This window comes from Oncorhynchus keta, chromosome 2, assembly GCF_023373465.1.
Source record: "Oncorhynchus keta strain PuntledgeMale-10-30-2019 chromosome 2, Oket_V2, whole genome shotgun sequence".
Classification (NCBI taxonomy): domain Eukaryota; kingdom Metazoa; phylum Chordata; class Actinopteri; order Salmoniformes; family Salmonidae; genus Oncorhynchus; species Oncorhynchus keta.
The window spans coordinates 18,014,328-18,040,799 of NC_068422.1; the positions used below are offsets into that span (position 1 = coordinate 18,014,328).

Sequence of the window (26,472 nt, forward strand, 5' to 3'; positions counted from 1 at the left end):
TTGATGATTTTGAATGCTCCTCTCCAGACTCTGCTATGTGAAGCTGAAGCTGCTACTGATTGTGTATAAATATTGATGATTTTGAATGCTCCTCTCCAGACTCTGCTATGTGAAGCTGAAGCTGCTACTGATTGTGTATAAATATTGATGATTTTGAATGCTCCTCTCCAGACTCTGCTATGTGAAGCTGAAGCTGCTACTGATTGTGTATAAATATTGATGATTTTGAATGCTCCTCTCCAGACTCTTCTGCTATGTGAAGCTGAAGCTGCTACTGATTGTGTATAAATATTTCTGATTTTGAATGCTCCTCTCCAGACTCTTCTGCTATGTGAAGCTGAAGCTGCTACTGATTGTGTATAAATATTTCTGATTTTGAATGCTCCTCTCCAGACTCTGCTATGTGAAGCTGAAGCTGCTACTGATTGTGTATAAATATTGATGATTTTGAATGCTCCTCTCCAGACTCTGCTATGTGAAGCTGAAGCTGCTACTGATTGTGTATAAATATTGATGATTTTGAATGCTCCTCTCCAGACTCTTCTGCTATGTGAAGCTGAAGCTGCTACTGATTGTGTATAAATATTTCTGATTTTGAATGCTCCTCTCCAGACTCTTCTGCTATGTGAAGCTGAAGCTGCTACTGATTGTGTATAAATATTGATGATTTTGAATGCTCCTCTCCAGACTCTGCTATGTGAAGCTGAAGCTGCTACTGATTGTGTATAAATATTGATGATTTTGAATGCTCCTCTCCAGACTCTGCTATGTGAAGCTGAAGCTGCTACTGATTGTGTATAAATATTGATGATTTTGAATGCTCCTCTCCAGACTCTTCTGCTATGTGAAGCTGAAGCTGCTACTGATTGTGTATAAATATTTCTGATTTTGAATGCTCCTCTCCAGACTCTGCTATGTGAAGCTGAAGCTGCTACTGATTGTGTATAAATATTGATGATTTTGAATGCTCCTCTCTAGACTCTGCTATGTGAAGCTGAAGCTGCTACTGATTGTGTATAAATATTGATGATTTTGAATGCTCCTCTCTAGACTCTGCTATGTGAAGCTGAAGCTGCTACTGATTGTGTATAAATATTGATGATTTTGAATGCTCCTCTCCAGACTCTGCTATGTGAAGCTGAAGCTGCTACTGATTGTGTATAAATATTGATGATTTTGAATGCTCCTCTCCAGACTCTGCTATGTGAAGCTGAAGCTGCTACTGATTGTGTATAAATATTGATGATTTTGAATGCTCCTCTCCAGACTCTGCTATGTGAAGCTGAAGCTGCTACTGATTGTGTATAAATATTGATGATTTTGAATGCTCCTCTCCAGACTCTGCTATGTGAAGCTGAAGCTGCTACTGATTGTGTATAAATATTGATGATTTTGAATGCTCCTCTCCAGACTCTTCTGCTATGTGAAGCTGAAGCTGCTACTGATTGTGTATAAATATTGATGATTTTGAATGCTCCTCTCCAGACTCTGCTATGTGAAGCTGAAGCTGCTACTGATTGTGTATAAATATTGATGATTTTGAATGCTCCTCTCCAGACTCTGCTATGTGAAGCTGAAGCTGCTACTGATTGTGTATAAATATTGATGATTTTGAATGCTCCTCTCCAGACTCTGCTATGTGAAGCTGAAGCTGCTACTGATTGTGTATAAATATTGATGATTTTGAATGCTCCTCTCCAGACTCTTCTGCTATGTGAAGCTGAAGCTGCTACTGATTGTGTATAAATATTTCTGATTTTGAATGCTCCTCTCCAGACTCTTCTGCTATGTGAAGCTGAAGCTGCTACTGATTGTGTATAAATATTTCTGATTTTGAATGCTCCTCTCCAGACTCTGCTATGTGAAGCTGAAGCTGCTACTGATTGTGTATAAATATTGATGATTTTGAATGCTCCTCTCCAGACTCTGCTATGTGAAGCTGAAGCTGCTACTGATTGTGTATAAATATTGATGATTTTGAATGCTCCTCTCCAGACTCTTCTGCTATGTGAAGCTGAAGCTGCTACTGATTGTGTATAAATATTTCTGATTTTGAATGCTCCTCTCCAGACTCTTCTGCTATGTGAAGCTGAAGCTGCTACTGATTGTGTATAAATATTGATGATTTTGAATGCTCCTCTCCAGACTCTGCTATGTGAAGCTGAAGCTGCTACTGATTGTGTATAAATATTGATGATTTTGAATGCTCCTCTCCAGACTCTGCTATGTGAAGCTGAAGCTGCTACTGATTGTGTATAAATATTGATGATTTTGAATGCTCCTCTCCAGACTCTTCTGCTATGTGAAGCTGAAGCTGCTACTGATTGTGTATAAATATTTCTGATTTTGAATGCTCCTCTCCAGACTCTGCTATGTGAAGCTGAAGCTGCTACTGATTGTGTATAAATATTGATGATTTTGAATGCTCCTCTCTAGACTCTGCTATGTGAAGCTGAAGCTGCTACTGATTGTGTATAAATATTGATGATTTTGAATGCTCCTCTCTAGACTCTGCTATGTGAAGCTGAAGCTGCTACTGATTGTGTATAAATATTGATGATTTTGAATGCTCCTCTCCAGACTCTGCTATGTGAAGCTGAAGCTGCTACTGATTGTGTATAAATATTGATGATTTTGAATGCTCCTCTCCAGACTCTGCTATGTGAAGCTGAAGCTGCTACTGATTGTGTATAAATATTGATGATTTTGAATGCTCCTCTCCAGACTCTGCTATGTGAAGCTGAAGCTGCTACTGATTGTGTATAAATATTTCTGATTTTGAATGCTCCTCTCCAGACTCTTCTGCTATGTGAAGCTGAAGCTGCTACTGATTGTGTATAAATATTGATGATTTTGAATGCTCCTCTCTAGACTCTGCTATGTGAAGCTGAAGCTGCTACTGATTGTGTATAAATATTGATGATTTTGAATGCTCCTCTCCAGACTCTTCTGCTATGTGAAGCTGAAGCTGCTACTGATTGTGTATAAATATTTCTGATTTTGAATGCTCCTCTCCAGACTCTTCTGCTATGTGAAGCTGAAGCTGCTACTGATTGTGTATAAATATTGATGATTTTGAATGCTCCTCTCCAGACTCTGCTATGTGAAGCTGAAGCTGCTACTGATTGTGTATAAATATTGATGATTTTGAATGCTCCTCTCCAGACTCTGCTATGTGAAGCTGAAGCTGCTACTGATTGTGTATAAATATTGATGATTTTGAATGCTCCTCTCCAGACTCTTCTGCTATGTGAAGCTGAAGCTGCTACTGATTGTGTATAAATATTTCTGATTTTGAATGCTCCTCTCCAGACTCTTCTGCTATGTGAAGCTGAAGCTGCTACTGATTGTGTATAAATATTGATGATTTTGAATGCTCCTCTCCAGACTCTTCTGCTATGTGAAGCTGAAGCTGCTACTGATTGTGTATAAATATTGATGATTTTGAATGCTCCTCTCTAGACTCTGCTATGTGAAGCTGAAGCTGCTACTGATTGTGTATAAATATTGATGATTTTGAATGCTCCTCTCCAGACTCTGCTATGTGAAGCTGAAGCTGCTACTGATTGTGTATAAATATTGATGATTTTGAATGCTCCTCTCCAGACTCTGCTATGTGAAGCTGAAGCTGCTACTGATTGTGTATAAATATTGATGATTTTGAATGCTCCTCTCCAGACTCTGCTATGTGAAGCTGAAGCTGCTACTGATTGTGTATAAATATTGATGATTTTGAATGCTCCTCTCTAGACTCTGCTATGTGAAGCTGAAGCTGCTACTGATTGTGTATAAATATTGATGATTTTGAATGCTCCTCTCTAGACTCTGCTATGTGAAGCTGAAGCTGCTACTGATTGTGTATAAATATTGAATAAATATTGATGATTTTGAATGCTCCTCTCTAGACTCTGCTATGTGAAGCTGAAGCTGCAACTGATTGTGTATAAATATTGATGATTTTGAATGCTCCTCTCCAGACTCTGCTATGTGAAGCTGAAGCTGCTACTGATTGTGTATAAATATTTCTGATTTTGAATGCTCCTCTCCAGACTCTGCTATGTGAAGCTGAAGCTGCTACTGATTGTGTATAAATATTGATGATTTTGAATGCTCCTCTCTAGACTCTGCTATGTGAAGCTGAAGCTGCTACTGATTGCTATCGAGTACAAGTCTGATATAAGGGAAAGCAGGTAAAGTTCACTGTGTTGTACATTGCCAATTGTACAATGAAGAAAATTGAAAATCAGAAATTGTATTGTAAAAAATAATGTTGAACCAAGTCATATGCAGCACAGTACAGGTTGTCCATTTTCCAGATCTTTACATGCAAAGCTCAATAGCCAGACTGCAATGACAATACAGCTGTCCTGACTGTGATCTATTGTAATGGATTTCAACTTCAACTTAATACACAGTACTCATCACTAATTGGCATTTTTGACACATTTTATGGTTTACAGATAGTTTACAAAGTTTGACAAAGAAAGTGGTATTGTAACGGCTCTCTTCTATCTCCTCCTCTGACGAAGAGGTAGAACAAGGATCGGACCAAAATGCAGCGTGTTGATGATTCATGATATTATAATGAAGGAAAAACTTACATACAGAAACTATAAAAATAACGAAATGAAATAACGAAAACCGAAACAGCCCTATCTGGTGCAAACACAAAGACAGGAACAATCACCCACGAAACACTCACAGAATATGGCTGCCTAAATATGGCTCCCAATCAGAGACAACGATAATCACCTGACTCTGATTGAGAACCGCCTCAGGCAGCCATAGACTACGTAGACACCCCACAAAACCCCAAGACAAAAAACACACGACAATAACCCATGTCACACCCTGGCCTGACCAAATAAATAAAGAAAACACAAAATACTAAGACCAAGGCGTGACAGAACCCCCCCCGGACTCCCGGACGCACCTCAAAACCATAGGGAGGGTCCGGGTGGGCCTCTGTCCATGGTAGCGGCTCCGGCTCGGGACGTGGACCCCACTCCATAAATGTCTTAGTTCCTCCCCCTCGAGTCCTGGGATAGTCCACCCTTACCGCCGACCATGGCCTAGTAGTCCTCACCCAGAACCCCACTGGACTGAGGGGCAGCTCGTGACTGAGGGGCAGCTCGTGACTGAGGGGCAGCTCGTGACTGAGGGGCAGCTCGGGACTGAGGCAGCTCGGGACTGAGGGGTAGCTCGGGACTGAGGGGAAGCTCGGGACTGAGGGGCAGCTCGGGACTGAGGGGCAGCTCGGGACTGAGGAAAGCTCAGCACTGAGGGGAAGCCCAGCACTGAGGGGAAGCCCAGCACTGAGGGAAAGCCCAGCACTGAGGGGAAGCCCAGCACTGAGAGGAAGCTCAGCACTGAGAGGAAGCTCAGGCAGGTAGTTGGCTGGAAGATCTGGAAGAGTCTGGTTGACTGGCAGATCTGGAAGAGTCTGGCTGACTGGCAGATCTGGAAGAGTCTGGCTGACTGGCGGATCTAGCTGCTCTGGCTGCTCCATGCAGACTGGCAGCTCTGGCTGCTCCATGCAGACTGACAGCTCTGGCTGCTCCATGCAGACTGACAGCTCTGGCTGCTCCATGCAGACTGACAGCTCTGGCTCCTCTATGCAGACTGACAGCTCTGGCTGCTCTATGCAGACTGGCAGCTCCATGCAGACTGGCAGCTCTGGCTGCTCTATGCAGACTGGCAGCTCTATGCAGACTGGCAGCTCTGGCTGCTCCATGCAACCTGGCAGCTCTGGCTGCTCCATGCAGACTGGCAGCTCTGGCTGCTCCATGCAGACTGGCAGCTCTGGCTGCTCCATGCAGACTGGCAACTCAGGCTGCTCCATGCAGTCTGACAGCTCAGGCTGCTCCATGCAGACTGGCAGCTCAGGCTCCGCTGAACAGGCAGGAGACTCCAGCAGCGCTGTAGAGGAGGAAGGCTCTGGAAGCGCTGAACAGGCGGGAGACTCCGACAGCGCTGGAGAGGCGAGGCGCACTGTAGGCCTGATGCGTGGTGCTGGCACTGGTGGAACTGGACAGAGAACACGCACAGGAAGCCTGGTGCGGGGAGCTGCCACCGGAGGACTGGTGTGTGGAGGTGGCTCTGGATAGACCGGACCGTGCAGGCGCACTGGAGCTCTTGAGCACCAAGCCTGCCCAACCTTACCTGGCTCGATGCCCACTCTAGCCCGGCCAATACGAAGAGCTGGTATGAACCGGGCTATGCACCCGCACTGGAAACACAGTGCACTCCATAGCATAACACGGTGCCTGCCCGGTCTCTCTAGCCCCCCGGTAAGCACAGGGAGTTTGCACAGGTTTCCTACCTGGCATAGCCATACTCCCTGTGAGCCTCCCCCCAAGAAATTTTGGGGGCTGACTCTCAGGCTTCCATCCGCGTCGCCGTGCTGCCTCCTCATACCAGCGCCTCTCCGCTTTCGCCGCCTCCAGTTCTTCCTTGGGGCGGCGATATTCTCCAGGCTGAGCCCAAGGTCCTTCACCGTCCAGTTAGTCCTCCCATGTCCAGTCCTTCTCTCGCTGCACCTTGGTCGCGGCTACACTAGCTCTGAGGATTCTCATATTGTCCCTTCCATTCTCTATAGGTGGAGTTTCTCTAATCATTACTTGTCACTGTTTAATTATCATTGGGTGATGGCAGCCATTTTATAATACCAGTGACACCTGCATTTGTTTTTAGCTTGAATTCCAAGGAACTACAGTACCTCACCAACCCGTGTTTGTCCGAAAGGCGTACCTTGCGTACCATTCCTTGTGATTAGTGCATTAGGATGTTAAATGTAACAGAAAGATTCTCCTCATTGACGACCATGTATATTTGTTTGTATTGACAACAGCACCCTCATCAACCCTGGGAACCATGTGAAGATGCAGGAAGGAACCCTGGGCTTCTTTATCGCCAGCGATGCCAAAGAAGTAAAGAGGTACGTAAATGTTTCGAGTTTCAAGTTTTAATGTCACATGCACAAGTACAGTGAAATGCCTTTCTAGCAAGCTATTTCCCAACAATACAGTAATCAATAACAGTGTAATACTAAAAATAACAAGGTCGATCAAAAACACATGAGATAGAAAAATAAGAAATAAGAAGAACACGATGAGGTAAGTAAGTATACTATATACAGGGTCAGTTCCAGTACCATATTTCCAATGTGCAGTGATAGTGGAGTGATAGAGGTAAATATGTACAGGGGTAAGGTGTAATGTACTGCAAATGTAGGAAAATGTACCTAATTGCCTCTGTTAGAAGAGACAGAAAGCCTACAAATACAGTTTGATATCAAACTACTGTATGTTCAATTACTCTTGGACTTGCTGATGATTTAATACTGTGCTGTTTTCTTAGGGCACTCTTTTACTGCAAAGCTTGTCACGATGACATCACAGATCCCAAAAGGATAAAGAAATGTGGATGCAAACGATGTAAGTATTTATTTACTGTTCTTTAATTAATAACAATATGTATTGAGCTTTGTCTTTAATGCACAGGCATATTTTAATATGGATATGTAGATACTGTATAAAACTGTGCCTTACGCCTCGATCACACCTACTTTGTTGTTGTGCAAAATGGTACGCAGCATCCTCTGGATATGTGTGCAACAAAAGTTCAACATTCAACTTCTGATACCGTTTCTGTTAAGCCGTCTACGCATACAGTTTGACACATACAGTTTGACACATACAGTTTGACACATACAGCTTGACACATACAGTTTGACACATACAGTTTGACACATACAGTTTGACACATACAGTTTGACACATACAGTTTGACACATACAGCTTGACACATACAGTTTGACACATACAGTTTGACACATACAGTTTGACACATACAGTTTGACTCATACAGTTTGACACATACAGTTTGACGCATACAGTTTGACACATACAGTTTGACACATACAGTTTGACACATACAGTTTGACACATACAGTTTGACTCATACAGTTTGACACATACAGTTTGACACATACAGTTTGACACATACAGTTTGACACATACAGTTTGACACATACATACAGTTTGACACATACAGTTTGACACATACAGTTTGACTCATACAGTTTGAATCATACAGTTTGACACATACACAGTTTGACACATACACATACAGTTTGACGCATACATACAGTTTGACACATACAGTTTGACACATACAGTTTGACACATACAGTTTGACACATACAGTTTGACACATACAGTTTGACACATACAGTTTGACAGTTTGACATACAGTTTGACACATACAGTTTGACACATACAGTTTGACGCATACAGTTTGACGCATACAGTTTGACACATACAGTTTGACACATACAGTTTGACACATACAGTTTGACGCATACAGTTTGACGCATACAGTTTGACGCATACAGTTTGACACATACAGTTTGACACATACAGTTTGACACATACAGTTTGACACATACAGTTTGACAGTTTGACACATACAGTTTGACATACAGTTTGACACATACAGTTTGACACATACAGTTTGACACATACAGTTTGACACATACAGTTTGACACATACAGTTTGACACATACAGTTTGACAGTTTGACATACAGTTTGACACATACAGTTTGACACATACAGTTTGACACATACAGTTTGACATACAGTTTGACACATACAGTTTGACTCATACACACATACAGTTTGACACATACAGTTTGACACATACAGTTTGACACATACAGTTTGACACATACAGTTTGACACATACAGTTTGACACATACAGTTTGACACATACAGTTTGACACATACAGTTTGACACATACAGTTTGACACATACAGTTTGACACATACAGTTTGACGCATACAGTTTGACACATACAGTTTGACACATACAGTTTGACACATACAGTTTGACGCATACAGTTTGACACATACAGTTTGACACATACAGTTTGACGCATACAGTTTGACACATACAGTTTGACGCATACAGTTTGACACATACAGTTTGACACATACAGTTTGACACATACAGTTTGACGCATACAGTTTGACACATACAGTTTGACAGTTTGACACATACAGTTTGACACATACAGTTTGACGCATACAGTTTGACACATACAGTTTGACACATACAGTTTGACGCATACAGTTTGACACATACAGTTTGACACATACAGTTTGACACATACAGTTTGACGCATACAGTTTGACACATACAGTTTGACACATACAGTTTGACATACAGTTTGACGCATACAGTTTGACACATACAGTTTGACACATACAGTTTGACGCATACAGTTTGACACATACAGTTTGACACATACAGTTTGACGCATACAGTTTGACACATACAGTTTGACACATACAGTTTGACACATACAGTTTGACACACAGTTTGACACATACAGTTTGACAGTTTGACATACAGTTTGACACATACAGTTTGACACATACAGTTTAACGCATACAGTTTGACGCATACAGTTTTACGCATACAGTTTGACACATACAATTTGACACATACAGTTTGACGCATACAGTTTGACGCATACAGTTTGACGCATACAGTTTGACACATACAATTTGACACATACAGTTTGACGCATACAGTTTGACGCATACAGTTTGACGCATACAGTTTGACGCATACAGTTTGACACATACAGTTTGACACACAATTTGACACATACAGTTTGACACATACAGTTTGACACATACAATTTGACACATACAGTTTGACGCATACAGTTTGACACATACAGTTTGACGCATACAGTTTGACACATACAGTTTGACACACAGTTTGACACATACAGTTTGACACATACAGTTTGACACATACAGTTTGACACATACAGTTTGACACATACAGTTTGACGCATACAGTTTGACGCATACAGTTTGACGCATACAGTTTGACACATACAGTTTGACACATACAGTTTGACGCATACAGTTTGACGCATACAGTTTGACGCATACAGTTTGACACATACAGTTTGACGCATACAGTTTGACATACAGTTTGACACATACAGTTTGACACATACAGTTTACAGTTTGACACATACAGTTTGACAGTTTGACACATACAGTTTGACACATACAGTTTGACACATACAGTTTGACACATACAGTTTGACAGTTTGACACATACAGTTTGACACATACAGTTTGACAGTTTGACACATACAGTTTGACACATACAGTTTGACACATACAGTTTGACACATACAGTTTGACACATACAGTTTGACACATACAGTTTGACGCATACAGTTTGACACATACAGTTTGCATACAGTTTGACACATACAGTTTGACAGTTTGACACATACAGTTTACAGTTTGACGACACATACAGTTTGACGCATACAGTTTGACAGTTTGACACATACAGTTTGACGCATACAGTTTGACACATACAGTTTGACACATACAGTTTGACGCATACAGTTTGACACATACAGTTTGACACATACAGTTTGACACATACAGTTTGACACATACAGTTTGCATACAGTTTGACACATACAGTTTGACACAAACAGTTTGAGTTTGACACATACAGTTTGACACATACAGTTTGACGCATACAGTTTGACACATACAGTTTGACACATACAGTTTGACGCATACAGTTTGACACATACAGTTTGACGCATACAGTTTGACACATACAGTTTGACGCATACAGTTTGACACATACAGTTTGACGCATACAGTTTGACACATACAGTTTGACGCATACAGTTTGACGCATACAGTTTGACACATACAGTTTGACACATACAGTTTGACACACAGTTTGACACATACAGTTTGACGCATACAGTTTGACACATACAGTTTGACACATACAGTTTGACACATACAGTTTGACACACAGTTTGACGCATACAGTTTGACACATACAGTTTGACATACAGTTTGACACATACAGTTTGACACATACAGTTTGACACATACAGTTTGACACATACAGTTTGACACATACAGTTTGACACATACAGTTTGACACATACAGTTTGACACATACAGTTTGACACATACAGTTTGACACATACAGTTTGACACATACAGTTTGACACATACAGTTTGACACATACAGTTTGACACATACAGTTTGACACATACAGTTTGACACATACAGTTTGACACATACAGTTTGACGCATACAGTTTGACATACAGTTTGACGCATACAGTTTGACACATACAGTTTTACGCATACAGTTTGACGCATACAGTTTGACACATACAGTTTGACACATACAGTTTGACACACAGTTTGACACATACAGTTTGACGCATACAGTTTGACACATACAGTTTGACACATACAGTTTGACACATACAGTTTGACACATACAGTTTGACACACAGTTTGACGCATACAGTTTGACACATACAGTTTGACACATACAGTTTGACACATACAGTTTGACACATACAGTTTGACACACAGTTTGACACATACAGTTTGACACATACAGTTTGACACATACAGTTTGACACATACAGTTTGACACATACAGTTTGACACATACAGTTTGACACATACAGTTTGACGCATACAGTTTGACGCATACAGTTTGACACATACAGTTTGACACATACAGTTTGACACACAGTTTGACGCATACAGTTTGACACATACAGTTTGACACATACAGTTTGACACATACAGTTTGACACATACAGTTTGACACATACAGTTTGACACATACAGTTTGACACATACAGTTTGACACATACAGTTTGACGCATACAGTTTGACACATACAGTTTGACACATACAGTTTGACACACAGTTTGACACATACAGTTTGACGCATACAGTTTGACATACAGTTTGACAGTTTGACACATACAGTTTGACACATACAGTTTGACACATACAGTTTGACGCATACAGTTTGACGCATACAGTTTGACGCATACAGTTTGACACATACAGTTTGACACACAGTTTGACACACAGTTTGACACATACAGTTTGACGCATACAGTTTGACACATACAGTTTGACACATACAGTTTGACACATACAGTTTGACACACAGTTTGACGCATACAGTTTGACGCATACAGTTTGACACATACAGTTTGACACATACAGTTTGACACATACAGTTTGACACATACAGTTTGACACATACAGTTTGACACATACAGTTTGACACATACAGTTTGACACACAGTTTGACGCATACAGTTTGACGCATACAGTTTGACACATACAGTTTGACACATACAGTTTGACAGTTTGACACATACAGTTTGACACATACAGTTTGACACATACAGTTTGACACATACAGTTTGACACATACAGTTTGACACATACAGTTTGACACATACAGTTTGACACACAGTTTGACGCATACAGTTTGACAGTTTGACACATACAGTTTGACACATACAGTTTGACAGTTTGACACATACAGTTTGACACATACAGTTTACAGTTTGACACATACAGTTTGCATACAGTTTGACACATACAGTTTGACACATACAGTTTGACACATACAGTTTGACACACAGTTTGACACACAGTTTACAGTTTGACAGTTTGACATACAGTTTGACACATACAGTTTGACACATACAGTTTGACGCATACAGTTTGACACATACAGTTTGACACATACAGTTTGACACATACAGTTTGACAGTTTGACGCATACAGTTTGACACATACAGTTTGACACATACAGTTTGACACACAGTTTGACACACAGTTTGACACATACAGTTTGACACATACAGTTTGACACATACAGTTTGACACATACAGTTTGACACATACAGTTTGACACATACAGTTTGACACATACAGTTTGACACATACAGTTTGACACATACAGTTTGACACATACAGTTTGACACATACAGTTTGACGCATACAGTTTGACACATACAGTTTGACACATACAGTTTGACACATACAGTTTGACACATACAGTTTGACACATACAGTTTGACACATACAGTTTGACACACAGTTTGACACATACAGTTTGACACATACAGTTTGACACATAGAGTTTGACACATACAGTTTGACACATACAGTTTGACACATACAGTTTGACACATAGAGTTTGACACATACAGTTTGACACATACAGTTTGACACATACAGTTTGACGCAATATGTTCAATAAATCCAACGTATGCACCACACAGAGCGCACTGCAACTGCCTCTTCAATGGAATGCTGCAAGGCAAACGCATCGTTACGTTGAAAATGAATGTACTTCTGGTGTACCAAAATGCAATGACGCTGTCGGTGTGATCGAGGTGTTCGTTTTTTTTAAATAAAAGATATTTGAACAATGTGTATACTGTACATGTATTATACTGTACTGAATGTTCTACTATACACATTTTGTATAATTATTAGATATTATTCATGTACAATAACTACCAAAGTTGTTGAATAAACACCTCTTCAGATGCCCGTTGACAGGTATTTGTTTAGAGGTTTGAGCAGAGCCCAACATTAACATAAACATTATAGCGTCACTACATTGTCTGTGTCACATGTGACACCCTGTTCCCTTTATAGTGCACTACTTTTGACCAGGACCCATAGAACTGTGGTCAAAAGTAATGCCTTATATTGGGAAAAGGATGCCATTTGGAACAAAGGCATTGTCTTTACACAATCTACATAGCCATTTTGTCTAAACCAGTTATGTCCTTTATTAATAATCCACAGGATAAAACCCTGTAATCTCTTCCTCAGGAAAGGCCATATGATTATTTTAAACAAGCATCCAGTGCACAAATAACTGTGTACAGAAAATTAATAAAGTGTAATTTGGGGCTAACTCCCAAATGACACTTTATTCCCTATATATTGCACTACGTTTGACCATATCCTACAGGGCCCTGGTCATAAGTAGTGGACACAATAAGGAATAGGTGGCCATTTGGGTCGCATATTTATTCATATTTAATGTAGCACTCAATAAAGAGAATGAGGATATAGAAACAAATAGCCTGGTCCCAGATCTGTCATGTTTGGCATTACAATGACCATAGAAGTTGGCAAAACAATCTGAACAGATCTGGGACCAGTCATGACAACAACAAAAACAGTGTGATCTGTCTTAAATCTGTTTTTATTTTCTCGTTTCAAGATTTCAAACAGGCTTCTTCTATATTGTGCCTTGTTTAAAGAGGCTTGTCTCATATAACTTTGATGACCATATCTACTGACGCTAATGTTTGATGTATTCTCTTTCTGCTGCCTTGGAACATGAAACAATGTTTTAACTGTTCACGTATAGTGCTTTATTGTGAGTAATATAGGTGCCCTACCCCTACCCTCCGTAGTACAGCCTGCTACCCTTGAGTTCGATCTTTTCTGTTATTGTTGAGTGTACTGCACATGTTGCATGTGGCGATGGTGGACACTTCTGCCTGCATCCTTCACGTTCACTCACATCTCATTTGCACGCTATACTCTCAGGTCAAGGAGAACACAAAAAACGTGATGATTGGTAGATTTGTCGACCCTATACATTAGGGTAGATACCCGTCAACCTTAAGTATTTGATGAAGCCAAATATACAATGTAGCCTTAAACGAGTCCAATTACATAACAATTATTTTTCCTGTGGTTCAAGAGAAAAAAAGAGGGTGCTCGTTAGTACCAATTATATATATTTTTTTGTCCCTGTAAAGGAACCCTTTTTTGGCCTTTTTACATCAGTACTTACATCGAATACTGTAACCATGTGTATAGTTCTTAATTACATTGACAGAACCAGAGGGTTCTTCATTACACTGTTCAACATTTTCTGGCTAATGGTTGCAGTGAAAATTCAGTAAATATTCAAAAACTGTATTTTTAGAGCTCGATTAAGGTATTATTGCTGTAAGGGACAGTTTGCTGCTTTATTCTGATTACTTTGGAGTGAACCAAAGATGGCGCCGAAGAACATGGTTGACGTTTTACATTCTCCCAACCAATTGTGCTGTTTTGATATTTTTGGGGGGTTTGTGTAACTTATTGATTTTACTTATTGTGTACGTAATGTTGGTGCTACTGTCCCTTCTGACCGAAAATAACTTCTGGGCATGAGAACAGCGATTACTCACCGCAGACTGGAAGAAACTTTTTCCTTTAACGAGTCCGACGAGAAGGATATCTTGCTTTCACTGGAACAGGCCCAGATCCTCGCCTCCTTCTGAGAGTCTGTAGGTGAGTGAGTAAACCCCCACTGTCATCCGTTCTTCTTGCTAACGTGCAATCATTGGAAAATAAAATTGATGACCTACGATTAAGATTATCCTACCAACGGGACATCAAAAACTGTAACATCTTATGTTTTACGTGACGTGACTGAACGACGATACGGATAATATAGAGCTGCCGGTATTTTCCATGCACCTGCAGAACAGAGATGCTACCTCTGGTAAGACGAGGAGTGGGGGTGTGTGTCTATTTGTCAATAACAGCTGGTGCGCGATGTCTAATATTAAAGAAGTCTTAAAGAAGTACCTTATGATAAGCTGTAGACCACACTATCTACCAAGAGAGTTCTCATCTATATTATTCGTAGCCGTCTATTTACCACCACAGAACGAAGCTGGCAATAAGACCGCTCTCAACCAACTCTATAAGGCCGTAAGCAAAGAAGAAAATGCTCACCCAGAAGCGGTGCTACTAGTGGCCGGGGACTTTAATGCAGGCAAACTTAAATCAGTTTGGACAAATTTTTACCAGCATGTCATATGTGCAACCAGAGGGAAAAAAATCCTAGACCACCTTTACTCCACACACAGAGATGCATACAAAGCTCTCCCCCGCCCTCCATTTGGCAAATCTTACCATAATTCTATCCTTCTGATTCCTGCTTACAAGCAACATCTAAAGCGGGAAGTACCAGTGACTCGCACAATACAGAAGTGGTCAGATGACGCGGATGCTACACTACAGGACTGTTTTGCTAGCACAGACTAGAATATGTTCCGGGATTCATCCAATGGCATTGAGGAATATACCATCTCAGTCATTGACTTCATCAATAAGTGCATCGACGACGTCGTTCCCACAGTGACTTTACGTACATATCCGAACCAGAAGCCATGGATTACAGGCAACATCCGCATTGAGCTAAAGGCTAGAGCTGTCGCTTTCAAGGAGTGGGAGACTAATCCAGACGCTTATAAGGAATCCCGCTATGCCCTCAGACGAACCATCAAACAAGCCAAGCGTCAATACAGGATTAAGATGAAATCCTACTACACCGGCTCTGATGCTCGTCGGATGTGGCAGGGCTTGTAAACTATTAAGGACTACAAAGGGAAACCCAGACGCAAGCTGCCCAGTGACGCGAGCCTACCTGACAAGCTAAATCAATTCTATACTCGCTTCGAGGCAAGCAACACTGAAGCATGCACGACAGCACCAGCTGATCTGGACGACTGTGATAACGCTCTCAGTAGCCGATGTGAACAAAACCTTTAAACAGGTCAACATTCACAAAGCTGCGGGGCCAGACGGATTACCAGGACATGTACTCAAAGCATGTGCAGACCAACTGGCAAGTGTCTTCACTGACATTTTCAACCTCTCCCTGAACGAATCTGTAATACCAACATGTTTCAAGCAGAACACTATAGTCCCTGTGCCCAAGAAAATGAAGGTAACCTGCCTAAATGATTACGGCCCTGTGGCATTCACATCGGTTGTCATGAAGTGCTTTGAAAGGCTGGTCATGGCTCACATCAACAGCATCTTCCCGGAAACCCTAGACCCACTCCAATTCGCAAACCGCCCCAACAGATCTACAGCTGACGCAATCTCAATCGCACTCCACACTGCCCTTTCTCACCTGGACAAAACGAACACCTATGTCAGAATGCTATTCATTGCGGCAGGTAGCCTAGTGGTTAGAGCGTTGGACTAGTAACCGAAAGGTTGCAACATCGAATCCCAGAGCTGACAAGGTAAAATTTTGTTGTTCTGCCCCTGAACAAGGCACTTAACCCACTGTTATTAGGCCTAAATCTCAGCTTTGTTAAATATACAATCGAAGAAAAACTATTATATTTATCATAGTGATTCAGGTGTGACATTAAAACAGAATCATTTGCCCCACCAACATTAGACAGCTATACAGAAAACCCTCAAATTGCTGAAATACTGTAAGTAAATGAAGTAAATGAAATGAGTAAATGAAATCAATGTTGGGTGCAGAGATGTATTATAGGTAATGAATATGTGTGGCAATGACTTTGTGGCGCAACAGAAAGGTCAGTGTACTTAAATTCCAGAGTTTGTCTGTTCAACAACCAGGTGGGGTCATACTTTAGCTGAACAGCAATAACACATTAAATTGCATGTGATCACTAATGTGAAGTGTTCCAAAAACAAAAAAATTAACGTGAAAAGTCACATGATGTGTTCCAAAAATATGTTTTTACATTTTCACATGTGGAATGTCACAAGTGAAGTGTTCTAAAAAAAACATATTTTCACATGTTAAATGTCACGTGAGGGTGTTACAAAAAAAAAAATATTCACATGTATTTACATGTAAAATGTCATGTAAAGAGTCCCAGAAACACAGGTTTTCACATGATCATACATGTGAAATGCCACATGTGAATTGTTCCAAATCCATGTTTTCACAAGTAGAATGTCACATAAAGTGTTCCAAAAACACAGGTTTTTAAATGTAAAATGTGAAAACACAGATTTTCACATGATTTCTCATGTGAAATGTCACGTGACATGTTCCAAAAATACACATTTTCAATGTGAAAAGTCACGAGTGATGTGTTCCAAAAACACAATTTCAGATGATTTCAAATGTGAAATGTCACGTGAAGTTTTCCAAAAACACGTTTTCACATGTGAAGTGTTTCAAAAACACCTTTCAACGTGATTTCACATAAATTAGCTTGCCATTCCTCACTTGCAATTGCATTTAAACGTATAGGCTACTTGTTTAGGTGTGCTTTTGGAACAAACTGTAAATTCAAAAATCCTGTAATTTTATAGTAAGTTACCAGCTACGGAGTTGTGATGAAAATAGTGGGAACAACTTTTTCTGTATTTCTTCAGCTGAACTTTATACAACGAACTGTATTCGGGAAGTGCACAGAAATTCAAATTAAGATTATTTGGGAATTTGATTCACTTTTTGAATTGACCTTAACATTCGTTAGCACACTTTGGACGCAACCATAACCAAAGAACACCAACGAAAAAGTAGCAGTGCTTAGGGACACTTGACATTGAAGCATAGATTCAATCAGATCAAGCATATTGGTGATCCAAGCTGTATCACAACCGGCTGTGATTGGGAGTCCCATAGGGCGGCGCACAATTGGCATCCAGGTTTGGCCAGTGTAGGCCGTCATTGTAAGTAAGAATTTGTTCTTAACTGACTTGCCTAGTTGAATAAAGGTAAAATAAATATGGCGGTGTTGGAGTTTTAACTCATTAGACCTGTCAAATCGGTGAGTGGCTGCTCATGTGGTCATTGTCACAAAGCCACACCCATCCTAATCACGTTAGAATTTCATAATGAGAAAGTGTAGGCTATATAGAAATAATGAAACTCAAATCAAAATTAAAAATTAAAATTCTATCAGCCTAATTGAGCTGTAGATCACATAGCACAGTCCGGTGTTCCAAACTGCTCTGTGCAGCCAATTGTAATGTCCTCTTTAGGTATAAGGCCGGGAACTGCTTGGGGATTTGACAGCTCTAATGCAGTTCCACCTCCGACACTGCCAAAACAACCACTATGCAGGTGTCCATTAGTGCAGATCTTATAGAATCTAGCCCTGTGTGCATAAATGCTCTTGGCACTTGTCCTTGCAACCTTTTGGTCTGGAGTGCATTAATGTCTCTGGAGGGCCACCAGATGGTTATTTGTGAACATGAACATATCTCCACACACTATCAAATATGAAAGTATATATGGTACAATGTTGTTCCCTGGTGTACAAAAAGGGTACATGTGCAGAGAATCTAGTAGAATGGTACATTTTTCTATCCAATATATTCAATATGGTACTGCATTAGTAACCATGTGGGAGGTGGGAATTTACCAATTGTGAAGTCGGAAATACCAGCTTCAGGTGCATTCAGGTGCTTTAAAGTCATTGGGAGACTGAAATTGGCTAAATGGCCACATTTGACCACTCCCCCACATATGCTAATGAGCCCCAACCAGTACTTTTCCACCACACAGTGATGGGTAAAAAATGACAAAATACAATTATAAACTTCCATGAAGATCAATGTAACAAAAATAATCTACGAAATACTTGCATTTTGAAATGTATTTTATTGAAATACATTTAGTTTGTATTTTAAAATACAAAAATACATTCAGAAGTAGATGGGCTGTACAGCAACAGCATTCTTAGTAACGGTTACAGAAACATTTTACTTGATATGATATGTTGTTGTTTATCTACCTTAGTTGAATGCACTGACTGTAAGTCACTCTAGATAGAAGTGTCTGCTAAATTACAAAATGTAATGTATGTGAAAATGAACCAAAATGAACTGCAAACCACACTGGGTATTATTATTACTATTATTGGCCTTATTTTGGGGTAATGTCTAGATGGGACACAGTTTAACCTAATTATCCTAACCTGCTACATTAATTCAATTAACCTGATGCGTACATTTTCCAAAACCTGCTATGAAAAGTCAATTTCGACAAAAGCTGTATCCCTTCTCGACCGAACCTTGTTTTGTGGCGGAGCTCATTAGAATAATACTCAGCATCTTTTGCAATTGTACATGTTTACATACACAATTATATTTAATTCATGTAGCAGATGGTCTCATTCCACCATAGTGCCATCAGTATTCTGATACCAATGCAGGGTGAAAGGTGGCCACAAAATGTTGAACCACTATTAAAAAAAATGGTATAGAAAAGTATTTTATATTTTCAAAATACGAATTACAGCACTCGAAAGTATGTTGTTACAAAAATACATTGGAGTATACTTCAGCCCAGTGTAATAGAAAATACTCAGAAGTAATTGAAATACATACTTCAAATACATGTAACAGAAATACTGCACATCTCTGCCCCCACTTATATTTTAAAGTGTAATAATGATTGTACCTCATATTCAAAATATAAACTGTACCATGTGAGTTTATATGTGTACCTTTGTCTTTTTGTACACCAAGGAACAACACTGTACATTAACCATACCCTTATTTTTTGAGTGTGTTAATATATGTAGGTTGTCATCGTAAATAAGAATTTGTTGTTAACTGACTTGCCTAGTTAAATAAAAAATGTAATAAAAATATGTTCCAAGTAATGAGTATGACCCTGCTGACACTGCACAAACATTGATGTACTCCCTACCAAGAGGTTGCAAGTTAAAATCCACAAATGTATACTGTAGTGTCCTTAAGCCCTGCATAGTTTTATGTTGATGTTACGCTGGTGTTGATAATTGTACAATTATTTATTTGATTCTGGACATTTTCCCAAATGTGTTCATAATACAAAATTATACAAGATTTTACAGTAATTGAAATCAGAATATAGCAGAATATAGAATATAGAAATAACACTTAAGTTGTTGTGCATGTTTACTTTATTTGTACTGCAACTTTAGGCAACATGCAGAAATGTATTATTGGCAATAAATATATTGCCAATCTCTGCAGTATACTGTCCTTTAACGTAACACCTTAATTTAGCTGTAAAATACAGTAACTAGTTTTAGATTTACCGTATTTTAGACAAAAACCTATAGAAGACCATAACACAACATTCTGAGAACGTCCTAAAAACATAATTGGGGTCATCCCTGAAACAAACTGGGAACTAGACAAAAGCTGCAGGGGACCATGACTGTTTAAATTGAATGAATGTCAATAATGCCTTTTAAAGTATTCTAAATGGCATTTGACATATAGGCTTTCACATGTGCTCAAATGTTGTCACGTGTAGTGTAATGGTATCACATGTTGAAATGTTGCATCCTCATGTTGTCACATTTATTTCACATGAAATCGTGTTTTCACATGTAGTGTCATGTTCTCACATGTTGAAATTTTGCATCTCCATGTTGTCACATTTATTTCACATTCACTTCATATGAGATCATGTTCTCACATGTTGTCATGTGTAATTTTATGTTGTCATATGTTGTCACATGCTATCTATCACATCATCACATTAACTTCACATTAAATCACAACGGATCACGCGATCACATGTTAAATTCATGTGTTTTTTCCGTAAGAGTTAAGGTTACTGTGCATTTTCCAGTAACGTAATGGCAGCTGGTCACCAGGTACTGTAGTTCATGTTTATTTTTCAATATTTTACTGTCAGCCTGCTTCAATTAGTTATTCACAGGAACTTACTGTGGCTGATCTCTGTCACTCTCACTGACCTGATGGTGTGACAGGAAGGTCTGTTTGCGGCCAGGTGAGGTCCCAAGTGTGTTCACCACAAAGAATGCTTAGCAGATGTCAACTGATATTACGCTATCTTGTAATGAGAAAAGTCCAGGTAAAGTACAGTAAGTTACTGACAGCTGGTTGACAGTTACAGTACCAGTCATAAGTTTGGACACCTAGTCATTCAAGGGTTTTTCTTTATTTGTGCTATTGTCTACATTGCAGAATAATAGTGAAGACATCAACATTATGAAATAGCTCATATGGAATCATGTAGTAACCAAAAAAGTGTTAAACAAATCAAAATATATTTAATATATTAGATTCTTCAATGTAGCCACCCTTACCCTGATGACAGCTTTGCACACTCTTGGCATATTATTATTTTTTATTTTATTTATTTTTTTCCACCTTTATTTAACCAGGTAGGCTATTTGAGAACAAGTTCTCATTTACAACTGCGACCTGGCCAAGATAAAGCAAAGCAGTGCGACACAAACAACAACACAGAGTTACACATGGAATAAACAAACATACAGTCAATAATACAATAGAGAAAGTCTATATACAGTGTGTGCAAATGAGGTAGGATAAGGGGAGTGAGGCAATAAATAGGCGATAGTGGAGAAATTATTACAGTATGGCAAATGAAACACTGGGGTGATAGATGTGCAGAAGATGAGTGTGCAAGTAGCGGTACTGAGGTGCAAAGGAGCAAAATAAATAACAATATGGTGATGAGGTAGTTGGGTGGGCTATTTACAGATTGGCTATGTAAAGGTGCAGTGATCTGTGAGCTGCTCTGACAGCTGGTGCTTAAAGCTAGTGAGGGAGATATGAGTCTCCAGCTTCAGTGATTTTTGCAGTTCGAAGCGAGGGCCAGCCAACGAGAGCATTCAGGTCGACGTGGTGGGTAGTATATGGGGCTTTGGTGACAAAACGGATGGCACTGTGATAGACTGCATCCAATTTGCTGAGTAGAGTGTTGGAGGCTATTTTGTAAATGACATCGCCGAAGTCAAGGATCGGTAGGATAGTCAGTTTTACGAGGGTATGTTTGGCAGCATGAGTGAAGGATGCTTTGTTGTGAATTAGGAAGCCGATTCCAGATTTAATTTTGGATTTACATTTTGTAAGGAGAGTTTACAGTCTAACCAAACACCTAGGTATTTGTAGATGTCCACATATTCTAAGTCAGAAGTGTCCAGAGTAGTGATGCTGGACGGGTGGGTAGGTGTGGGCAGCAATCGGTTGAAGAGCATGCATTTAGTTTTGCTTGCATTTAAGAGCATTTGGAGGCCACAGAAGGAGTGTTAATATGGCATTGAAGCTCATCTGGAGGTTTGTTAACACAGTGTCCAAAGAAGGGCCAGAAGTATACAGAATGGTGTTGTCTGAGTAGAGGTGGATCAGAGAATCACCAGCAGTAAGAGCGACATCATTGATGTATACAGAGAAAAGAGTCGTTCCGAGGATTGAACCCTGTGTCACCCCCATAGAGGGGGAGGTCCGGACAACGGGCCCTCCGATTTGACACACTGAACTCTGTCAGAGAAGTAGTTGGTGAACCAGGCGAGGCAGTCAACCAGGAGAGGCAGTCATTGTCATAACCAGCTTCATGAGGAATGCTTTTCCAACAGTCTTGATAGAGTTCCCACATATACTGAGCAATTGTTGGCTGATTTTCCTTCACTCTGAGGTCCAACTCATCCCAAACCATCTCAATTGGGTTGAGGTCGGGTGATTGTATAGGCCAGGTCATCTGATGCAGCACTCCATCACTCTCCTTCTTGATCTAATAGCCCTTACACAGCCTGGAGGTGTGTTTTGGGTCATTGTCCTGTTGAAAAACAAATTATAGTCTCACTAAGCACGAACCAGATTGGATGATGTATTTCTGCAGAATGCTGTGGTAGCCATGCTGGTTAATTGTGCCTAGAATTCTAAATAAATCACAGATAGCGTCACCACAAAAGCCTCCCCACACAATCACACCTCCTCGTCCATGCTTCATGGTGGGAATCACACATGCAGAGATCATCCGTTCACCTACTCTGCGTCTCACAAAGACACAGCAGTTGGAATCAGAAATCAAAATATGGACTCATCAGACCAAAGGACAGATTTCCACCGGTCTAATGTCCATTGCTATTGTTCCTTTATCCAAGCAAGTCTCTTCTTCTTCTTGGTGTCCTTTAGCAGTGGTTTCTTTGCAGCAATTTGACCATGAAGCCCTGATTCATGAAGTCTCCTCTGAACTGTTGATGTTGAGATGTGTCTGTTACTTGAACTCTGTGAAGCATTTATTTAGGCTGCAATCTGAAGTGCAGTTAACTCTAATGAACCTATCCTCTGCAGCAGAGGTAACTCTTGCTCTTCCTTTCCTGTGGCAGTCCTCATGAGAGCCAGTTTCATCATAGGGCTTGATGTTTTTTGTGACTGCACTTGAAGAAACTTTCACATTTCTTGAAATGTTCCCGGATTGACTGACCTTCATGTCTTAAAGTAATGGACTGTCGTTTCTCTTTGCTTATTTGAGCTGTTCTTAATATGGACTTGGTATTTTACCGAATAGGGCAATCTTCTGTATACCACCCCTCACAACACAACTGATTGGCTCAAACGCATTAAGAAGGAAAGAAATTCCACCAATTAACTTTTAATAAGGCACACCTGCTAATTGAAATACATTCCAGGTAACTACCTCATGAAGCTGGTTGAGTGAATGCCAAGAGTGTGCAAAGCTGTCATCAAGGCAAATGGTGGCTACTTTGAAGAATCTCAAATATAAAATAGATTTTGATTTGCTTAACTTTTTTTTGTTTTTGGTTACTACATGATTCTATATGTTATTTTATAGTTTTGATGTCTTCACTGTTATTCTACAATGTAGAAAATAGTAAAAAATAAAGAAAACCCCCAGAATGAGTAAAAATTTGAGTAACTTTTGAACAGTGTCGTGCTTCATGGCATAAAGGCATTCATGTTGGGGGGAAAGAACAGGATGGTCCTTCACAACCATCACAGCAGTAAAGAACCCTTCCTGAAATGCAAAAAAAAAAGTGTTACGCTTATCACCCTCACTCGCACCTGACAAAGAACCCCTCAATAACCTTTTTTTAGTGTGTGGTGTTTACATGATACATGATACATATTTGACTTCTGTAGAAAAAGAAGCAGTTCTACTGCAACTAGCCACCAGATGTCCTCCAAACTCTATCAACTAGTAATTGTTACAGCAGCCTATCATTTACAATCTGAAGGTTCCATTTTTTTCTACCCAAAAGTCACTACACCTTTACTTTTTACGAATCCAACAAAGTGAACCCAATTCTTTCCCATGCAGGCCAAACCAGTACCCAGTCCCATCATCTTACGTGTGTACTGTACTGTATGTGGCTAACATCTCATCCAGTGGCTACATCATGTGAACTTTTCTGAGGATCTATGTCAAGATGACAAAGATATACTGTAGTGTTATAGCTTTTGGCATAACATTGAGATTCCACAGTCCTGCTTTGCTTGGGTTGTCAAATGCTTACAGTTCATGTTCATCACAAAACCAGCAAACTGTTTTATTTAAACCTTTAGGCTGCATACTATATCATGTGATATACCTTTGGTGTAGCTGTGATACTATAACTGTGTATAACTGTGATACACTACACAACGAATACAGTAGCCCATCAACTAACCTTTTTCTATGCAAGTATTGAGTACAGTGTATTTAACCTCAGGGCATCTATCATCCATGACCTTGAGTGTCATCATTGACCCTTTGATATTTACATCCACTAGTCTCAGAAGATAGCTACTGACTGAAGATCCTCATTTTATGTGCTTAATAAGAACACAAGTTAGCATCAATGAATGTTTTCAAACTAAAGCCCACAATAGGATTTAGCTACATTGGTCAGTTTTAGATGACAGAATAGTAGGACCAGTCAGTGATGTGGTAGTTAGAGTCTGACTCCCCAGGTACTCCCTTCCCAAGTATTCCCCAGCCCCATCCTCCTCCCTAGGTACAGAATAACCTTGTGTTGCCATTAACCTGCTGCCTTTCCTCTCCTCCTCTCAACCTGCCATCCAACCAACCAACCACCCTGCCGTCCCATGACTGTAGCCAAGATGTCCGTCTACAAGAGAATGATGCTGGCATGTTGTTTTGATTGCGGCCATTCAGAGTGTGACTGCTCTTGCATGTCAGCCAATGTGCATCATGATAGTAACACGAAGGACACCCTTCAGCAACGTGGCTTCCCTCTCTCTCCTGTCTCTCTTAATGAATGCTCAACCACTTTAAGTGCCTGTAAGTTGTCAACGTGACACAGCATGTGTTATCCATGTTCGTGATGTTCACTGTATGTATGTTCATGTGGTACAAAGTCTGGCTCGTTTGTTTTCTGTATGGTTTAAAAGGAATCAATAGTTTAAATATGGCACTTTTGTTAGCTACTGGCGTAATTGTTGATGTTGTTGGATATTCGTGTTATGATTTTAGGTATTGTGTAGTGTCTTTGTCCTGCTACTAGTGAAGATGGTAGTTTTCTTCTAGAGCATGCTATGTTAGTCTAGTGTGGGTTGTGCTGGTGTTTCTTCATAGTTTGTGTTTTGGTTTTACTTTAGCGTCAGATAATTTACGGCTTTATTGTTGTTGTTTTAAAAATGTGTCATTTATATGGATTCTTTCAAGATGGGTATGAAATGATGTATCATTGTTTTATTGAATTATGAAATGTTTTTAGTTGGTTACAGTACATCTCTTACATTTGAATAAGCTGAGTTTATTGACAAAATGTTAAATAATATTTAGATATTTTGGATGGACATAACCAATTCTCATTGCCTTTATTATTTGGACATTGTTGAAGGGTTTCATAATGCTGTGGCCTATGTGGTAGATTTACTAGTGACCTGGATCACTCATCACTGAGATGCTTTAAGAGCCAGGGCTGTAAGACACACAACCCAGCCTGCCAAGAAACAAGCCCCTACAGACAGGGACACTGACATGGAGCCAAGGGAGCTTTGTCTCTGGTAACTCAGGCCCCTACAG

General features: G+C 40.0%; 1 protein-coding gene across 5 annotated transcripts in view; it reads left to right on the top strand.

The window, feature by feature from the left end:
* The window catches only part of LOC118379065 (calcium-activated potassium channel subunit alpha-1), a 257,064-nt gene that overhangs the window by 176,819 nt on the left and 53,773 nt on the right, over positions 1-26,472 (top strand). For all 5 annotated transcript variants that reach the window (XM_052473233.1, XM_052473242.1, XM_052473237.1 and 2 more), the window contains exons 16-18: positions 4,122-4,190; positions 6,851-6,937; positions 7,360-7,436. In XM_052473233.1, the coding sequence (XP_052329193.1) occupies positions 4,122-4,190; positions 6,851-6,937; positions 7,360-7,436 (233 nt within the window). The remainder of the gene's footprint in view (positions 1-4,121; positions 4,191-6,850; positions 6,938-7,359; positions 7,437-26,472) is intronic.